The sequence below is a fragment of the Acipenser ruthenus genome, chromosome 17 (assembly GCF_902713425.1).
Source record: "Acipenser ruthenus chromosome 17, fAciRut3.2 maternal haplotype, whole genome shotgun sequence".
Lineage (NCBI taxonomy): Eukaryota > Metazoa > Chordata > Actinopteri > Acipenseriformes > Acipenseridae > Acipenser > Acipenser ruthenus.
Window position 1 is genome coordinate 3,114,971 of NC_081205.1, and position 19,592 is coordinate 3,134,562.

Below are 19,592 nucleotides of genomic sequence, written 5' to 3' on the forward strand. Positions count from 1 at the left end.
TTACAATTGTTACAAGATATCACATTATTTTTACATACAATTACCCATTTATACAGTTGGGTTTTTACTGGAGCAATCTAGGTAAAGTACCTTGCTCAAGGGTACAACAGCAGTGTCCCCTACCAGGGATTGAACCCACGACCTTCTAGTCAAGAGTCGAGAGCCCTAACCACTACTCCACACTGCTGCCCAGTTTTATTTAACTCACTGCTGCCCAGTTTTATTTAACTCACTGTTGTCCCACTATACTGTAACACAGCCCTCAACTCTCCATCAATCTGTACCCCTCTATATACTGTAGCAGACCCCCTGACTCTCGCAATCTGTACCTCTATACTGTAACACAGCCCTCAATGCTCCCTCAATCTGTACCCCTCTATATTGTAACAGAGCCCCAACTCTCCTTCAATCTGTACCCCTCTATATTGTAACAGAGCCCCAACTCTCCTTCAATCTGTACCCCTCTATATTGTAACAGAGCCCCCAACTCTCCTTCAATCTGTACCCCTCTATATTGTAAGAGCCCCCAACTCCTTCAATCTGTACCCCTCTATATTGTAACAGAGCCCCCAACTCTCCTTCAATCTGTACCCCTCTATATTGTAACAGAGCCCCCAACTCTCCTTCAATCTGTACCCCTCTATATTGTAACAGAGACCCCCAACTTGCCACATCAGATACTAGCTCGAGTACAATCTGGGAAATCCAGTATCCTGTACAAACTATTAGCATCAATTTTATATAGTGACAATGGTTACAAAGGAATGTTTGAGGTTATAGCACCCAAAGCTAAAGTAGCAGCCAATATACCAGCTCCTTTTAACTAAATATCATATAAATCCTACTACTAATACACACACCAGTATATAAAACATACAAAAGCAAGATACATGCTGACCAAATGTTTTAGTAAGTTCAGATTCTCTAAGATTCAACGCCTTCAAGGATCTGAAATCAAGGATTCTTAATCGCCCTTCAGTTTTCTTAAACTAAAAACTAATGCCTGCAATTAAATGTTGATTCTGCTTATCCCAGTGTGGCCCCACCCTAAAACACAATGAATAGTCTTCCAGTCTGTACCTTTAATCTAACGGGGGAGGGCAGCTTTCAATTGTGAGTGGGGAGACCATAGTTGAGTCAGGCTACATGAAGTCCAATGTAGTCAATGTTTGTTTCAAGAAATATTAAACTTCAATACTACTTTTGCATCAAACAATCTTTAATGTACCAGACATTAGTCAGGACAGAATAGATTTTTAGGCATGCATATTTCATAATTACCAATTAGAGCATATTTAATATGGGTTAAATTGCTGTTTTTTGGGGGTTTTTTTGAACAGGGCACCAATATGTTTAGTTCTTCAAACTGAAAGTTTCTCTTCTCATGCTAAAGCTTTTCCACTTCCTGTTCGGGGGATCATGAGGTGGCCTTGGAAGGAAGTGATGTCAACAAGGGATGTTACCACTAAAGAGATGCAGAATGGCAAATGTACTCAGCAATTAAAGTCTTGACTCGCAATCTAGTAATCTCTAACTGAGGGAAAATGGATTATACTTTAAATCTGGAACTTTTGAAGCCAATACCAAAATAAGTCTGCCCTCTAAAGTATTAAAAAGTTTGTCTGAATGCTATGGTTTGAAACATTGGCTTGTAAATGTGCAAGGGAGGGGTGTCCTGAAACACTTGTATCAGATGCTTGAAACTCTTCCCAGAACATGACATGGAATGAGCTGCTGGATTGTTAATAATACTTTATTTTCTCTAAGAAGGGAATGCATTGGCATTGTTGAAACAGTATGAGGGTTTCAGTGGAGTGTAGAAAATACAAAAGGTAAGTGCTTTTGTTTTCCTGTTCTTTTCAACTCCTGCAGTCTTTATTCAAATGAACTGATTGATTGTTTGCATCCACTCAAATAACTTTTTTTGTGTGTTTTCTTTGAACTGAAACAATGAGCCTCAAAACATTTGTTTGTGTGAAGTTTAAAAATCAAGCTGAAATGTGAGCTTTTACAGCTTTTCATAATCAATTAAAATACAAAGACTTTTGATTAATTCAACCTCAGTGTGGAATAATTAACGACAGTTGTCGGCACTTAACTTGCTTCCTGTAATTAATTTAGACAGTTTAGACCTGGGTGTCCCAGCCTGATCCTGGAGACCCATTGTGTCTTCTGGTTTTCATTCCAGCTGAGTTCTCAACTAGCAGACACAGGGGTCCCCAGGACCAGAATTGGGAAGCCCTGGGTTAGATAGCAGGGTTAGAAACTCACAGGAGACCTGCACAGTTTTCAGAACTACCCTCAATGAAGTTCATTATTTAACATGTTTTAACCAGAATAAGTTGCTGCTCCCATATAACTGTGTGAACAACTCCTTAAAGTTGTAGTGGATTTATTCTCTGCTATCCAAGGAGACTCAGGATTCAGGTTTATTGTCAGCTCTAGATATTTTAATCAAGGGAAGAGTCTAAAAGAGACTGTTAACCCAAGTGGGGTTGCAGTTGATATTTATACAGTTTGTACAAGCTTGAAATATCTGTGTTACCAGAAAGTTTCAGTAGAACAATAAGATAGGGTGTAGCACAAGATAAAATCGAGAGCCAGTGTTCTCAAAGGGCCTAGGGGTGAGGTGTAATGTTGTCCAGAAGCTTGAGGGTTAACTGCTACCCTTAGTTGATGTAATCACTGTCTGTTGTAGACTGAAAGGCATTTCATATTTAGTTTATATATATATATCATCAGAATTCGATAATTTTCTTCCACAAAGTAAACCCTGAGGCAATATTCACTGTAAAAGTAAATATGTTTATGATTGACTAATGCAGCACTGTCAAATTAAAGCCTTCAATCAGGTGTAGATATATACAATCAGAAAATGCAATTGTGAATGGCAAGAGCACGCTCAAAAGCATGTTGAGCGTGCATTATTTAGCTGTATTCACACTACAGCACCTATACAGAGAGTATATTGTAATGCACAATCAACATTATTCACACAGTGTGTAGACAGGGAATACAAGCATTCCAGACCAGGTCCTGGTGACTTCATTGAACACCTACACTACTGCAACAAAGTGCTGCACTGTTCAATTACATAATAAAAGACATTGTTGGAAGAAGATCCTGGACTGGTAGTGTCGGCGGCACTTCCCCCCCCCCCCCCCCCCAAGTGCTAACTTAACAACGTCAGATATTATAAGGATGCCTCCAGATCTGTCGTTCAGTATGAACAACGTTCTTTGCCTGGCCGCCTGCAATCCCAAACGTCCAAAGTTCTCTTTTGATAATTGCAAGGCAACCAAGAAAAGGGTTCTTAAAACCCAGGCAATGAATAAGAGTGGAGTGGCTGTCTCACACTGGGGGAAGCCAGTCCCAGGCAGCACACACACACACCCTCGCAACTGTCTGTAAATAATCAGTATCGGGATCAATCTGATTGCTGTCAGAAGGGGAATAGTGCTGAACTCTGTCGTGGGTTTGAGGAACTGGTTTTATGTCCTTCCCTCTGTGTCTCTCACCTCCTTCCCTCCCCCAGGCTAGCCTGTCTGCCTGCTAACCACCATTACCTCTGGAGGGAAGAGAAGATGAAGCAGGGCTTTTTCTCTAAGAAGCTGCTATGGGTTTTTCTGCTGTGTCTGGTGTTTCTGGCACTTTTCTTCTACTCCAGTCGCACATTCACTGTCCTGTTGGGCGTACCCTGTGTCAGGTACGGTATAGCCTTTTTTTCACCTTTTATTTATTTTCTTCCTTTGTGTTTTGAGGCAGTTAGAAAACCAGTGACACTGTCAAAGCAATGTCACGCTGGAACAAAAAAGTGAATCCAGCTTTATGGATTGAATGTACATTGACTTTGTAGAGCTGTTTGAATGTTAATACTTCTGGAAGGCTTTATTATAAATGCTGAAATACGTTGTTCAATTGTAATGAAGTGGTCGATACTTCTAAATCACTCATTCAAAAATAGACATTTGTTTTCTATTTAAATACATTATCAGATTTACTTGTTTTGAAAATGGCATGCTGTTTTTGAGATGTAATTTCGTAAGTGTACTCCTGTCTACCAATAACAATACAAAGGTACGTAATAAAAGGCAAAATTATGTATTTATTTAGTAAGTCACCGAAGTTTTACTTGTTGTGCATCTCAATTTGATCTCACAAAATATGTCATGAGTGAAATAAAACAGGGTGCTTTATGTAATGTCTATGCTGTGAAATGTTTGTTTCGAGGTCTGGGGGTAATCTTCCCCTGCTATACTCTGGGCCATGCGTTGCACTATAGATCCATTTCAAAGAAAGCCCATGTAATGAGAAGAGGGGTGATGTGTGTGCACAGTACATTAGCCCCTGTCTCCAGGCTCATCCTGTGAAGGAAGGAGCCCCTCCAGATCAAATTGTAAACAACCCCCTTTCACCCCTGCACCTCCCGCAGCCTGGCAACACTGCGACATCAAAGCAGGGAATGTGTTTTTAATAAAACTCTGGGAAAGTGGCTTGAGGTGTTTGCAGAGTCAACGATCCTTAATTTATAACAGTTTTGAATTGTTTCTATGGTAACCCCCCCCCCCCCCCCCAAACATATTTATTGATTGCATTGCTTTCTTATATACAAATTACAAATATATACTGGTATGTAAAATTGATCACACAACAATTAGATGCAAAATTTGAATTTTTGCGAGTATTTAAACTAGATACGTGAGCACGGCTTCTCAGACAGGTTTGACAGAGACCTGACGGTTCTTCTCTTTTCCACTGAAGCCACTGTGATGCACGACAGCCTTTAGTTTATGTAACTTGGAAAGTCTGCAGTGTTTGAAAGTGTTCCTGTCTTGTAGTTTGAAATTAACATGGACTGTAATAAAAAATAAAAAAAAACGTTTGCCCTGCCCTGTTTTATAGTGTCCCGTACCACCACCAAGATCACAAGGTGCCTCATAAGCACTGTGTGTGGGTCAACATTTTACATGCTAATCAATTACTAGGTAACCTAGGTGCTATGGCTTGGTGAACCGTGAATGGAGTTATTTACATACATTACCAACAAGCAGTCTGTCGCTTTTCTATCACAGGGGTTTGGCTTGCCCAATGTAACCACTCTGCTTTTTTAAATTAGTTGTAAAAACTATAACTTTTATAATTTTGCATATTTTCATTTGTTTTTATTAACTAAATCAGGTTTTGTGTTCACTGTTTGGACTGAAGAGAGCCTGCTTTTTACTTTGTTTGTACTTTCCCACCTAGAGAGGTTTAACGAGCGAGTTAATGTGTAGTTCATCTGGTTAGGGTGTTGCTGCAGTTTGGCTGAGGAATGTGTAAAATGAATACTTGTTGACAATATGAGTAGCAGAGAAAGTGTAGCATACTTTTACAAGATCTCATTCTAGACATAATAAAAAAAGTTATACAATTCGGTTATTAAAACAACTCAACTTTAAATTTGGTACGTGATGACAATAACCAGAAACTACCATCTTATTGAAAGTCATGCAGTCTTGTGGTGGGGGAACTTCTGTGCAGAGAAATCGGAGATAGTTTATAATTGACTTTTTTGTTTGTTTGTTTGTTTCAGGACGAGTTATGAGGAGTTTGTGCATGATGGCAGTTTGTCAAACCGAGAAGCGGAACACAACAAATCAGCAAAGGCAGGAAGAGGAAATAAGGAGGACGCTTTTAACAGACCGCTTGGCATACCTCCTGATAAAAGCAAACCTGCAAACAATGTGCAGCCCGAGCCCTTTACTAGAGCCCAGGCAAAGCCTGCACCGACTGAACCGCCATTCATCGGGGACAAGTACGCACAAGAGGACATCCGCCCATCGGTAGGGCTCTGGTCATATTCAGCAGATTCTTTGCAATGGCTTTATTGCTAATGAAATAACTTAATAAATCTGTCACTCGCTTCAATTCATTGCATACATCTCACATTGACAGTTTTGCAAAAAAGCAAGTGTTCTGTTTCCATTCTAAAGAGTATCTTGTACAATACTAGTGCAAGGATCGCAATAAGGTTCCCATCACATAAAGCGTCTGAGCTTGTTACTACCTATGCACTATTCACTGTGGCTAATCAAGCTCATTGTAAAACTTGGATTGGCTGAAACTGCTATGCAATAGGAGTCTTATTTCCATTCCAGTAGTTTACAAAAAGCTTGCATGTTTTGTGGTCTGGTTAGAAAAATTCACAATTTTCTTTCTTTCCTGTTAGCTGGCCATTTGCTTCCTCTAATGGCTGTTTTGCAGCAAGCAACATGCTATGGCCCTGAAGACAATGCTGAAGTGAAGTGACCTTCACAAGTGTAAGGGCTGCATTGCAGTCAGGCCTGCAAACCTGATTCACTAACAGTCTACTCTTTCACCGTCTCTTAGGACTGCCCTGACAACATTCCCAAGAAGTTTTTGAAATCCACATTGTTCAAAGACAAGTTCCTAGAGACCGTTCCCATCCTGCAGTGGAAGAAGCATGCCACAGAGAAGGAGTACAGCCGTCTGAAACAATACAATGGGGCCCACGGATGGAGTGTGGTCCCCTTTGATGGCAAGAGCATTGCTGCAGGGGTTCAGTAACTAGTGGTTAGAGCTGAGATACTGGGGAGGCTGTGTGCTCTAGTGGTTAGAGCTGAGATACTGGGGAGGCTGTGTGCTCTAGTGGTTAGAGCTGAGATACTGGGGAGGCTGTGTGCTCTAGTGGTTAGCACTAGGTGCTGGGGAGGCTGTGTGCTCTAGTGGTTAGAGCTGAGATACTGGGGAGGCTGTGTGCTCTAGTGGTTAGCACTAGGTGCTGGGGAGGCTGTGTGCTCTAGTGGTTAGAGCTGAGATACTGGGGTGGGGGGGCTACAATGCAGCCTACAGTTGTTACTACAATAGTACAAGAGTCTTTTTTCCCTGAATATTTTCTGTCATCTCTCTCCTCTCTCTCCTTAGTCTTGAAGGAGTCATTGGACCTTTTGAACACCACGGCTAACCAGCAAATGCTTGATGACTGGGGTAGCAGGGCTAACAGGCCGGCCTGTGTCCGCTGTGCCGTGGTCGGGAATGGGGGGATACTGAAGGGCTCCAAGAAAGGAAAGGAGATTGACCAGCACGACTACGTCTTCAGAACAAACGGGGCTGTGATTGAGGGGTTCGAGGAGGATGTCGGGAGCAGGACCTCGTTCTACACCTTCTCCACCAACACCCTGCGGAACTCCATGCTGGCCTATTTCTCACTGGGGTTCAGGGGACCCCCCAAGTCTGAGGTATGCAGAGCCACAGAGAGGCATTAAAAACAGACAGAGCCCCAAACCCAGGTCCTAACTACTGTGTAATCACAGTTAGAATTGTATCACAGTGATCTTGAGTTTTAATTACCATGCAATGATACTGCAGCTGAATTTCATATATAATTATATATAATTTTGTATATATAAACTGTCCCAACAGGAGACCCGATTCATCTTCCTGTCAGACCACGATCGAGACTACCTCCTCCTGAAGGCAGCAGTGACACACACTCCCGTCGAGAAGGGGCCAGAACAATCCAAGTCGTAAGGAGCTTTAGATATTGAAACATGGTCTGTTTCAGATTGCTTTTTAAGCCCTGCATATTACTTTTAAAATGAATGAAATTGGGGAGGTTAGAGCTATATTGCAATAAGTTCAAGATACATTTCCTGCAAGCCATTGGCACCTCCACAGCAATGATACCTTGGCAGGGATTCCTCATTGAAATATAATCGGATTTGTAAACTCATGGCCACATGTAAATGTGTAACTTTTTAAACTTCTGTCTTCTTTCCTCAGGCCACCAAGACAGTTTGGAGACGATGTAAGAGCAGAAAAATTCAAAATGTATCATCCAGACTTCATCCGTTACATTAGGAACAGGTAATAATTCATAGGAACAACATGGGTCTGGACTGCCCTGCTATCTACCTGTGTGCGCCTGGAATCACTGTTCAGTATACGTTCGAGTACCTAATGTGAATTTGCATGATGTGAATAGTAGGTAGAAAAAGAAATAGTTCTCATTCCACCGCCATTTGCACCTAATCTTGATCACAAACTATGTTTTGTTTGGTTTAGTTTGCTTTTTTTAAAAAAATTTAGTAGTCGGGAGCTCCCGTCCATGGTCAGCAGTGGAATAGCCTGGACTTGAACCGGTGACGTCCATGGCTGTAGGGCGCATCCTGCACTCCACGCGGAGCGCCTTTACTGGATGCGCCACTCGGGAGCCCCCAATAAACTATGTTTAAATTGGTTTTACTTTACTTTAGGTGAAGTAATATGGATTAGGAACCTAAATCTTACTTTCTGATTTGAGAAATACATGGCAAAAAAAGAAATGGTTCTGCATGGCTCTATATGCGAGTACTGTTTGATTCTATAGCCAGTCCTAAACAGTATGTGTACCATTCTGATTTCTAAATGACTGATTCCATTTGTTTTGTGTATGTTCTACAGGTTCTTGGATGCCAGTGTTTTAACAACAAGATACAGAGATTATTACCGCCCCTCCACAGGGGCTACCATGTTACTGGCTGCAGTGCACACATGTGACCAGGTGAGAGGGAGCAGTACTGGGTATGGCTGGCTAGTGGGTGGGGTCAGACAGGACTGGGCTGTGTGGGTATTACTTTTGGAGGACTAGGGTGCTGTTACAATTCAACCAGGATTGGTTGTAGTTTGGTTGGTGCCGCATGATGTCAGAGAAACCAGTTCCTGCTGAGCTATAGTATAGATTTTTGAGAATATAGATTTTTTTAAAAGCAGGGATCGAAATAAGACTCTCTTTGCACAGCTGTTTGATCCATTCCTGGAATAGGTGAAACTGCTATGGAAAGGGAGTCTTATTTCCATCCCTATGTTGGTATCTTATTTTGTGCCACATTGCTAACCTTGAAGCAAAGCACATTGCTGGGGATATCGATGCTTTCCCCTGGCAAATGAAAACATACAGTAGCATTAAAAGCATGTGTCATGTGGTGGTCCATGAGGTATTACTTCATGGTCTTTCTGTCTCACTCTCACTGATATACAACCCACCTCTTTCAGGTGAGTGCCTATGGCTTCATGACTCCCAACTACGCCAAATTCTCAGACCATTACTATGACTACATCTACCGTAAAGTGGCCTTCTACATCAACCACGACCTTAGGATGGAAATGAGACTGTGGCAGCAACTCCACGAGGCTGGCATCATTCAATTATACATGAGGGAATGAGTGTGGTCTGTCTGGTGCCCAAACCCTACCAGCCTGGCATTTAGAGCTGTCTTGTACTAAGGTTAATACCACTGGAAGAACGCCTTGATTGTAGCCATGGGTACAAACTCACTTGACCTCGTTGTGTAGAGAGCTTTCAGGCATTACTGAAGGTATTGGAGGTAGGATGGAGGCTTTATTAGGAATAAAAAAAAAACATAAAAACAATTACCGATGCTATAAATAATGTTACACACGGTTGGCTGGGTAAACGCTGTTTGCTTCATGCGACACTGGTCTCTTGAACGCAGCTGCATTGAGAGGACGGATCTCCGTTCTCCCAGGAACAATTGCAAGTTAGACGGGGCCTGTATTGTAATAAAACACCCATGGAGCTAAGCGAACGCGCTGTTCCTAATTAAACACAGCCCTGCTTTGTTTAAACAACACTCTAAATGTACAGTCAACTGAATTATTCCAGTTTGCATTTGGTCACCTGATGTCCTGTTAGAGCAGCTGCAGAGCTACAAACATTTTTGAGGAAATTGCTGACTGAATTGCAATTGCTGGGAATTGCACACACAGGAATAAAATATGATTCTATATATATATATATGCCTTTAAGACCAAGAACTTGTGTGGGTGGGGCATCTGTTATGGGGGCGTGGTTTATAGCAAGGTATAATTGACAGACCAAAACAGTGGAAGAGCCCTTAGACAAGTGACTTGAGATCTGAGTCGCACACTTTAGTGTAGTGCGGTTAAATACAGTGTGCTCCTGGAATTATATTCAAGCAGCATCTTGGACTGTATTTACATTTCAACAATAACCACCCTATGTTGGCTAAAACACACAAATACAATAGATAGTTCTTGTAATTAAGGCTCTCTGATCTGTATTATTAACCCTAGGCTGGGAGCCAGCTGCAGTAAAAACATGATAAGCAGTATTAACAATGAGGATCAGAGACTGGAAGAGTGCCTGGGAGAGCAGCTCTGTGCATCTCAGAGTCAGCACTCACTTCCTGTTAGGCAGATCTCTGGTCCCAGTCTATAACCAGTAAGCCTGTTTAATGATCCTGTTTAGGGCAATGTGTGCTGCAACAGGGGGCTGCTGAAATCTATGATCTAATTGATAGCAGCTTGTTTGTTCCAGAGTTTGCAATTCTGTGCATTGTATCTAAAGGTAGACCTTGCTACAACTCTGCTGCCATTGGTTTCTATACAACCCTGGCGAATGAACCCCTTTCCCAATTGAAATCAGAGTGTCATAATCAGAGTGCACAGAACCCAAGTGTTCACATCTATTGAGTCTGTTTCACGGCTACTTGCAGCAGGCATGGATGTCAAAACCCAACACAATCGGGTATTTGTAAATCACAACGTCCTTCTGGCAATTTGTAAACAAAGAAGCTGATCGGAAATGGGTGAAAACTGAAAGCCGCACTGAGCGATGAGATCAGCCTCTGAGCTGGATTTCATAAAGACAGAAGCCTGAGTATTAACTGGACTAGAACAATCTCTCCATTCATACTGCATCTCTCCCAGCCCCTCCTACACCACACTGCCTGGAACTAAGTTACAGCATTATAGTAACAATTCAAGTAAGAGGAGGCCACCCAGAAAGATATGCAAGAAACAGCACATGTGCAGGCTGTACCTGACTCTGTGTGCCACTACTATACTCTACACAATATAGACAAGTATACACAATAAATGGCTTGAATCCCTCAACACTAGATATGTTCTGACGCAGGGAGTAGCAGAAGCATAGCTTTTAAACTGAAGGTGACAGTGACAAAAAAGGAAAAATTGTACACTTGTAAAGCTTAAACCTACTTAGATGGGAATGTAAACAAACTGGTAAGCTAACTGTCCGGTTTCTACAGTATAATTAAGGGTATAAACACACTGTGCCACCTGTATATTTCTTTGCTTTGAACATGACATCATAAAGCGTGTTCGTCTTCCACAGCACAGTGGCCCATCACGAACATTCAGGGGGGTGTTTTTCGGTAAGCACCCGTGGAATTCAGTTACCATGACGGAGAGGTAAAGGAACTCTGCACACCTGAACGAAATATAGGTTTACCGGTCGCGCGCTCTTCACGGCTATTAAGGCACGTGACTAACGGGTGCTGTTCGTGTTTACTAGCATCCTAGCATCCTTTTTTTATTTTAAATCTCACACCCTGCCTCTCCCTCTCTCGTTCGCTCTGCAGATTCCGGGGGGGGGGGAGTGCGGGTTTGCAGGCAGTCAGTGATTACATAGTATTATTAGCAAGATGGCGCTATCAGGCTCAGCACCAGAACAGCTCCTTTTTCCTACACAACATTATAACGCTGCGAAAATGATTTCACTCTGAAAAAACAAAAACATGCATTGAAATGTATTTAGAATTTTTGTATACCTTAAAAAAAAAAAATGGATTGACTCAAAGCGTTTTGAAAAGAATTGGTCAGATCAAATGCTGTAGGATGTTTGGTGCAGAGACGAGGCGGTATTACACAAATTTAAATAACAGCTTCAATTTGATTTCCTACACTGACGTCTTGCAGAAACAGATATACAGCTTTTTTAAAACTGCAGATATTACACTTCATGACGGCCATGTAATCCAGACTATAGATGATTAAAGTCCACTTCTCTCACATATGTGTTTGGTGGAAAATGGAGGATCGTGGCTTGTGACAGCGTCAGTGATTTCGGGGAAATGCAGCCTGAAAGCCTTTGCTATAACAATTCGTCTTTTATTTAAATTGCCTGTTATTAACATTTCTCTGTAAAAAGACTGCATTGACAAACAAACATCTACTTGAAGCGGAGGATGTATGCGACACTATTTGTAATGGTCATGTCTTCATTTTTCAACCCCAGTTTTGCATTCAGCTCGCATTTCGATACTGGTGAGTACCATAACTACATTGTGGGTTTTTTTGCAATGCATGATGATTTCTAGTGCGTCTATTTTTCTATTATGTCGTATTATTGACTAAATGTTCGATGCATTATATATTCTTTTTAAAGTGTATTTTCGGACCCGCGTCTTTGCTCGTTTTGAGATTACCCGTCGTTTTTTTTGTTTTTGTTTTGTTTACTGCAGTTTAACACTTCGCGTGCCGATAATGCATTTCTCATTTGATTATTGTGCAGCTTTCAATGAAAAAAATAAAACTACGTCTTTTTTTTCAGTACTATATTATGTGTTGTTGTATGTCCCCATTGCACCCAGTTCTGTTGATACAATTATTTATACACACGCAGCAACATTGTTTCAGCCTGTACAGTGGGATCTGTAGGTAAGTAAATAGGGGGTTGAGTTTTGTTACAGAAGTGTGGTTGGATTCAATTCCGATTTATGATTCCCGTCCGTCCTCCAGCCTCCCCCGTTTCTTAAGAATAGCAGCCCTTGGTTTAATTGACTGATGTAGCGCACCCCCGCAATTGTGTTGCTGTATTTGCTGTACTATATAACATTTCCAGTCACTGTATACGTGTACCTGGATGTTGGAAATTGCATTTACTGCATAAATCAAACGAGGTAGTGTTTTGTGCATTCTACCATTCCTATCCGGGGCAACACACATGTAGGTTTCTTTGGCCGGTTTTAAAAGGAAAAAATCAACTTTTGTTTTAATTGAGTACACGTGACTGATCATAATACACGATTTTGGTATGGATTATGGAATCAGGTCGCCATTTACAGTAGAAATGAATGCTGCGTAATTGTATTTGTACACTGCAAACCTTTCTGCACCTGTGCAGCTGGAGACGCCGTGGGACCGTCTGTATATGAAATCATGTTAGGGTGCTGAAATCATGTTACGGCTTCCATCAAATCTACATCCCAAAGAGTAGAGGCATACTGCAGCCAAAACGTGCTGCTGTTTAGCATCTTACTGTCAAAACAGTATCTATCTATCTATCTATCTATCTATCTATCTATCTATCTATCTATCTATCTATCTATCTATCTATCTATCTATCTATTTTTGATGTGTTGTACAATGTTTATTAATGAAAACGCAAGACTCCTTACTTCTCTTACCCTTTAAAGACCACTTGGAAAATCTCACTGCACAGAGAATGTGTATTTCCTTTGGAAATGACAGTGTTCTTTTAATAGCTGTGCTATTAGCAGGTATTAGAGGGGCTTTAGTTTTACACACAATCTCCAGTTACAATTAAGCTACATGTATAGAAGTTGTGTGTATTGAAGTGAATGGAAATTAATTCCACTGCCAAATTATTAATATATTTAAAATACAGGACCACCAGGGGCAGTTGCCACATGTACTGTATATTGTAAAATGTATTTCTCATTCTGGCTCTGAGGGTGCAGTGTTCTGCTGCAGAAATGGTGTTACAATATGCATTTATGATAATAACTGTTTTTGAAACAAAATGGTATAAGATGTATTCTCAATATCAAAGCATCACTGAACTGGATTTAGTGCCAGAACGACTAAAGAAGAAACTGCTGGGTTGTTTGTCTACAGTCTGCAATGCTGTCTCTCTTAAATGTTAGGTCCCTTTTGTGTTGTCCTCAGTGGATTATTGTTGCAATTATCAAATCACTTGGGTTTAATTCATTTAAAATGTTGGAAATGTCAGTCTTCAGTGTTACACAGAGTAGGGTGGCCCTTAAACTTACAGTACAGTAAAAACACAGTTTCTGTGCACATTTAAAGTGGTAAACTTTTATAAGGGGGGGGGGGGGGGGGTCAGATGGAATTAACATGAATAGACTTTCTAAACAGCAATCTAGCACATTTAAGTCAAGTGGAGTGCAGGTGTAATAAGCACAGTGTAACAGTGGCATTGTGAGAATCTGACCTTGGAGAGCTATTGTAATAGACAGGTTTTCGATCATTTCAATACCAATACTTGATGACTGAAGAACCTGTTGCACAGTTTGTAATGGACATTATATGAAATGAATGCAAGGGAGGAAACAAGACTCCCATTGTACAATCATTAAATAGCAGCTTAGGGTCTGGATAGAGATTAAATCATCATTATAGGGTATGGTTGATTACAATCCCAGAGCTTTGTCTTTGTTGTCCATCCACAGTAAAACTGGGAATGGCTCGAACTTCTATACAATGAGAGTCATATTGCCATCTCTGAGTTTTCGTGTCATTTTTCATAGCGCTGCACTGTAATGTGTTACTTACTGCATGTGAAGTTGATCCTAACAGCAAGTAATTGATCAGCTTGTATTTTAATTGCATGCACCCAATTCAATTGAGTCTGCACGGATTGCAATCAATTCCAGGGGTGCAAGCTGTAATTGATTCACTGATTGCATGATTGGAGCCCAGTCTATAAAGACTGAGTTACAACAATCAGATCTGGTAATAGAGGGAATGGCACATGCATGTGGAATACTGCACACCCTGCACAGCACAACTGGACTGTACAGTAAGATATGTATAAATAATGGCAAGCAGTTCCCTGCCTTGTTTGTGGAAAAAGGTTTAAAAGAGTCGCCTTATTTAGCTCAATTAGCTCAGTGAGGAAAATCTTGTTTTTGGTGCTTAAGGTCCAATATTGTACTGGTTACCAGGGCTCATTCTACCTCCAATATCCAACATGAACCAGTCCAACCGCCAGCCCCCAAACCCCTGCTTTGTATCTGTAGGTAGTATGAGCAATACTTCATAGCTGTTAGAGCAATTCCAGGCTTATCTGTCAAGTGTGGCTAATTCTTAATCAAACCCATACAATGCACAGCAGCCTTATTTCCACACCTGGGTATTGAAGCAAGCCTGAGTTGCATTTGTTCACTGGTAGATATGCATGTGGCAGCTTTCTACTCTATTAATCTGGTTAGCTTGCGATGCAGAACACAGAACTCATAAAAATCTACCCAAACAGGTATATAGGTTTCCCATTTAAAAACCCCAGGGAGTCAGCTACACATGGGTCTAATGGACAAGAGGCAGTGTAAAATGGAATACTGTTTATGAATTGCCTTAAATAAATGAGGTGCTTCAACCACGAATGCAGAGCAATCATTTGGCACCAGCTCCAGTTATTGCTGTAATAAATAGATGGAATATAGGAGAGGTATTATTCACCTACCATGAAATGCACAGGGGAAGAGTTTGATTGAAGATCCAGCCAGTGTGTGTCAGTGTCTGTGTGCTTCTGTGTATAAACATCACAGGGCTGGATGGGGGAGCTGGCAGGTCCTGTTCTTCAGGCTCTGGTTTTATCTCCTGAGTCATCTCTTGGCTCTCTGGATTTTAATTCTCTTTAATAATAATGTTTATTTTTCGATATCTCAATCCTCTGCTGTTATCGAGCTCTGGGTCAGCAAAGTGCGGCTTGCTGGAAAGGTGATGACATCACAGAGGGGGCGTGGTTTATCGGGGGTTTACTGGCAGAGCTGACTTCATTCCTAGCACTGGTTATTTATCGAAGATATTTCTATCTGCCTGTCTGGTTCACGGAATCACATGCACAGCTTTGTATGAATACACAGGTCACAAAGGAAGACTTAGCGAGGAGGAATCACGTATGCAACTGTAGGTAAGTGCTGAGCAGTTTAAAATAAATGGATTATCATGAAGGAAAAAGGCAGGTTTTGATATAAATAGGGTTATAACGTTTGTGTGCATGAGGGTGTAGGTGGATTTGTCGCCTGCTGAGATCCTCAAAGATATTGCTTCGATCGGAATGAAAACCCTTATTAAGTGTGAGTCTGTGGCAAAATCTCTTTTTATTACACCTCACACTACCAGCACAAGAAATTTATATTCTTACTTTTTCAAACAGCTTTTAAAAATGTTTACGAGGGCAAAAGCTTAGCACAGCCTAGGAAAATCATGGTAAAGCACAGCCTAGCATGAGAGGTATGGTACAGTATGTTAACTATAGTGTTACAGTATAACAAGGTGAAAAAGCCTGGGAAAGCTGCAAAATTACCAGGCACATTTACTATGGTAAACTTCGATAAAGGTGAGAAAAACATGTTTCTTATTGCTTTTTAACTGCTCTGAAGGCCTGACTGCAGTTGTTATGACACAGGCAAGCACACGGTTACAGATACATGTAGTCCCTTTGTGAAAACACTTTGATTAAGCTGTCATATCAGAGTCCCTACTGAGATGCGATGCCCGCTGTACGGGTGCCAGGACTGTCTGAGCGCTGCCCAAGTTTTTCACTCATTGTGTTGGCGATTGCAGCATTTCATTTACTGCTTACTGCGGGCGCTTGGGATTTGCAGATAGACTTGGAAGGGGCATTGGCAATAGATCATAATAATTGCTTGCTATCGGTCTGTCTATCCATCGATCCGTCTGTCTGTCTTTGTGTCCCTCTATCTACCTACACATACTTTTCCATGTATGTGTAGCTAGCTAGGTAGGAGTGCAGTGTACAGCATTTCTTACTATTTATAAAACAACCTTCCTGCATACATTTCTTCTTAATGACACAATCCTTCTATACATCTTTCCACCTATCTGTCTATCTTTCACTCAGTATTCCTATCTATCTGTATATCTACACAATACTGTAGGAGGGCAATGTACATTATTTCTAATTGTTTATTTATTAATCTTCCTGCCTACCTTTCTTCTTTAAATAGGTTTAAGCACTTTACAGACATGCTGGCGATCTATATTTATTCAGTGAGCTCTTGAGTGTTCTCCAAGGTTCTATATTGAACAAAGGCTTACTATCGAACCACTGGATCATCAAGGTTCTGTATAGAACCACTTAGAAGCGAGGGCTGTTAGCGTTGCTAGTTTGCTTTGCATGTTTTCCGTGAGGGACGTGGTGGGTTTGTAGGAGAATACTTTCTACAGCCAGTACAGGAATGTAGAAACTTGTTCTCTCAGGGTTGCTGAAAACCAGTCGTGCTCTCAGTTTTATATCAGTGCTGCTCTGAATACAATTAAATTTGTAGCAACTTATGGTTTTAAAATCTATTTTTATGTAGGGAGATTAATTGTGCTTAAAGTTTAGATTACTGCAAGATTTAAAAAAAATGCATGTATATTTATATAGATTCCTTCTTTAGTGTTTATATACAGTTTTGTTGATGATGTAAGCACATAATGCATGCAGTTTAAATACAGCTTGCAGCCACTAAAATGCCAAAAAACAATAATCTGTGATATTTGTATGTGTTTAAAGCAGTACCCACAGCCAGTGGGGATTAAAATCCTGGCTGCACAGTTGAGGTGCCTCAGCATGCACCTGTGCTGGTATTTCAGCACCATGGACAGGTCCCAATGGGTGAGGCTGCCTGGGAGCAGTGTGTAGAGTATAGTGTTCAAAACTGTGTAATTAATAAAGCCATAACTTCTAACACTCAATGGTAAATTATCAGGTAAAACTTCTAGTTTTTTAATGCCTCATTCTATAACCATAGAGAACCTTTACCAACACTAAAATCCTTAATAAGTAAAAACACTGTGGAAAAGTGTTAAAGCATGGCTTAGCACAGTAACGAATGGATTGAAAATGAACACAGCTGCAATGATTTGCTTGTTGAATCAATATGAATATGGCCCTATATTCACTTCATATATTGCATGAAATGCTGAATAATTTCCACAGCATTTTTACTGCACAAACCCCATTGTGACAGATGGGAGATGGACAGGAAATTAGTATTTCACATCCATTAATGGAAGGAAGGAACTCAAACCACATGCCCCTGAATGAACCTGCATCTTATCCATTAGGTTGATTCCCAGAAAGTATTTTGTATTCAAACATCTTTGTTTTTCAGTCCATGTTATGTTATATTGAAATGTAATATAATTTAATGTAATTCACCCCCTCCTTCCCTGCCCTTTGCCTTGTAGTGTTGAACATAACCCCATACTGCTCAGTATTGCACCAGGGCAATGGTGTTCACCCCATTCACTACATCTGCACCATGAGTGCACGCAGCCCTACATGCATTAGAAACGGCTGTTAAGTCCGTGATTCACAGTGGTTTTGCACAGTCAAGCATGGCTGAGTGACTGAAAACTGTGGAGTATGGTGGCTTGATTTACTGTGTTCATAGTTGAGAGATTCCCAAATTGATGGTCAGTATTGTGTGTGACAGTTTCCTTTAATATAACACAGTAGCTGTAATTGAATTTAAACTCCCATTGCATAGCAGTTATTTTTCTTCTTTTCCTAGGTTTTACAATGAGTTTGGTCAGTCACATCTGAGCTTGCTGTCTACACTGTTAAAAAAAATCTGTGTGTAAGGTAGCGAGTGTACTATAACTTATTGTAAAAATGTAAAAATGACACACCCCAAAACAGGAGATTATGTTTACACTGCTACAACCTCTGTATGTTTACAGTATTTTGTTTTCAATGTAGGTGTTAGGATTCCAAACTATGACCCCATTGGTTTGTGGTTTCTAATTAATAAAATGACCCCTTCGACTTAGTGTTAAGGTTGGGGAAGGTTAGAGATGAATTCCAAGCTGATGGGGTCATATCTCTAACATGGTAGTTTTTAAAGAAAAATCTTAAAAAAAAGGAAAAAAAAAAGAAAAAAAAAAACCCTGCAATGTCTTAAGAGTGTTAGCAATGAGGGGATCCTGGTGGTGCATCTGGTAAAGGCACTCTGCGTGGAGTGCAGGATGCGCCCTATAGCCTGGAGATCGTCGGTTAGAGTCCAGGCTATTCCACTTGCTCACCGTGGATGGGAGTTCCCAGGGGGTGGTGCACAATTGGTCGAGCGCTGCCCCGGTGGGGGGGAGGGCTTAGGTCGGCCAGGTTGTCCTCTGCTCACCGCGCACCAGCGACCTCTGTAGTCTGGCCGGGTGCCTGCAGGCTAGCATGTAAGCTGCCCAGATCTGCGTTGTCCTTCTACGCTGTAGCTCTGGGTTGGCTGCATGGTGGGCCTCCAGAGTGAAAAGAAGCGGTCGGCTGATGGCACACGTTTCGGAAGACAGCATGTGTTCGTCTTCGCTGTTCCCGAGTCAGCGCAGGGGTGGTAGCGGTGAGCTGAGCCTAAAAAAAAAATACAATTGGACATTTCAAATTGGGAGAAAATAGGGTCAAATCAATTGGTGACTACTAAAAAAAATGTGTCAGCTATCCCTGCAGTAAACACTGTTTAAATCAGATTTAAATGCATTAGCCTCAACCTTTTCTAATAAACGGGGCGGTGCTGGAATTTGGCAAGCCCCGTGGCTGTTTATCTCTCTCACTCTGACTAGTAGCTGCCTCTATTAACACAGTAAATCTGGCCTCGTTGCCGAGCTCTATGTCCTGTATTGCAGCATCTTGTTAGGACCTGGACATCAGGGTAATCGATTGGAGCGATTTCAGGGTCAGTGCACTGCAGGAGCAAGAACCGCAAGCAAGCACTGCTGTCTGCCTGCAGAGCGCAGTAACAGAGATCTGTCAGGAACAGAGCATATACGGAAATATATATATA

The 19,592-nt window shown here is 41.2% G+C and overlaps 2 protein-coding genes across 3 annotated transcripts in view; both read left to right on the plus strand.

The window, feature by feature from the left end:
* Nucleotides 1-1,797: 1,797 nt before the first annotated feature.
* On the plus strand, nt 1,798-9,204 carry LOC117423789 (alpha-N-acetylgalactosaminide alpha-2,6-sialyltransferase 2-like). The gene is made up of 9 exons (XM_034039985.3): nt 1,798-1,832; nt 3,536-3,706; nt 5,573-5,822; nt 6,370-6,538; nt 6,925-7,238; nt 7,423-7,526; nt 7,783-7,866; nt 8,443-8,542; nt 9,034-9,204. Exons 1-9 carry the CDS (start codon nt 1,798-1,800, stop codon nt 9,202-9,204), a joined length of 1,398 nt encoding a protein of 465 aa, XP_033895876.2.
* A 6-nt stretch (nt 9,205-9,210) lies between these two features.
* Nucleotides 9,211-19,592, plus strand: part of LOC117423346 (serine/threonine-protein kinase LMTK1-like) — a 40,692-nt gene continuing 30,310 nt past the window's right edge. For both annotated transcript variants that reach the window (XM_034038952.3, XM_034038953.3), the window contains exon 1: nt 9,211-12,090. In XM_034038952.3, the coding sequence (XP_033894843.1) occupies nt 12,012-12,090 (79 nt within the window). In that variant the 5' untranslated portion in view covers nt 9,211-12,011. The remainder of the gene's footprint in view (nt 12,091-19,592) is intronic.

Coding starts and splice junctions, on each gene's coding strand:
- LOC117423789 (XM_034039985.3), top strand. CDS start 1,798: ATGAGGGTTTCAGTGGAGTGTAGAAAATACAAAAG. Junction 1,833..3,535: donor GAGTGTAGAAAATACAAAAG/GTAAGTGCTTTT, acceptor TCCCTCCCCCAG/GCTAGCCTGTCTGCCTGCTA. Junction 6,539..6,924: donor GAGTGTGGTCCCCTTTGATG/GCAAGAGCATTG, acceptor CTCTCTCCTTAG/TCTTGAAGGAGTCATTGGAC.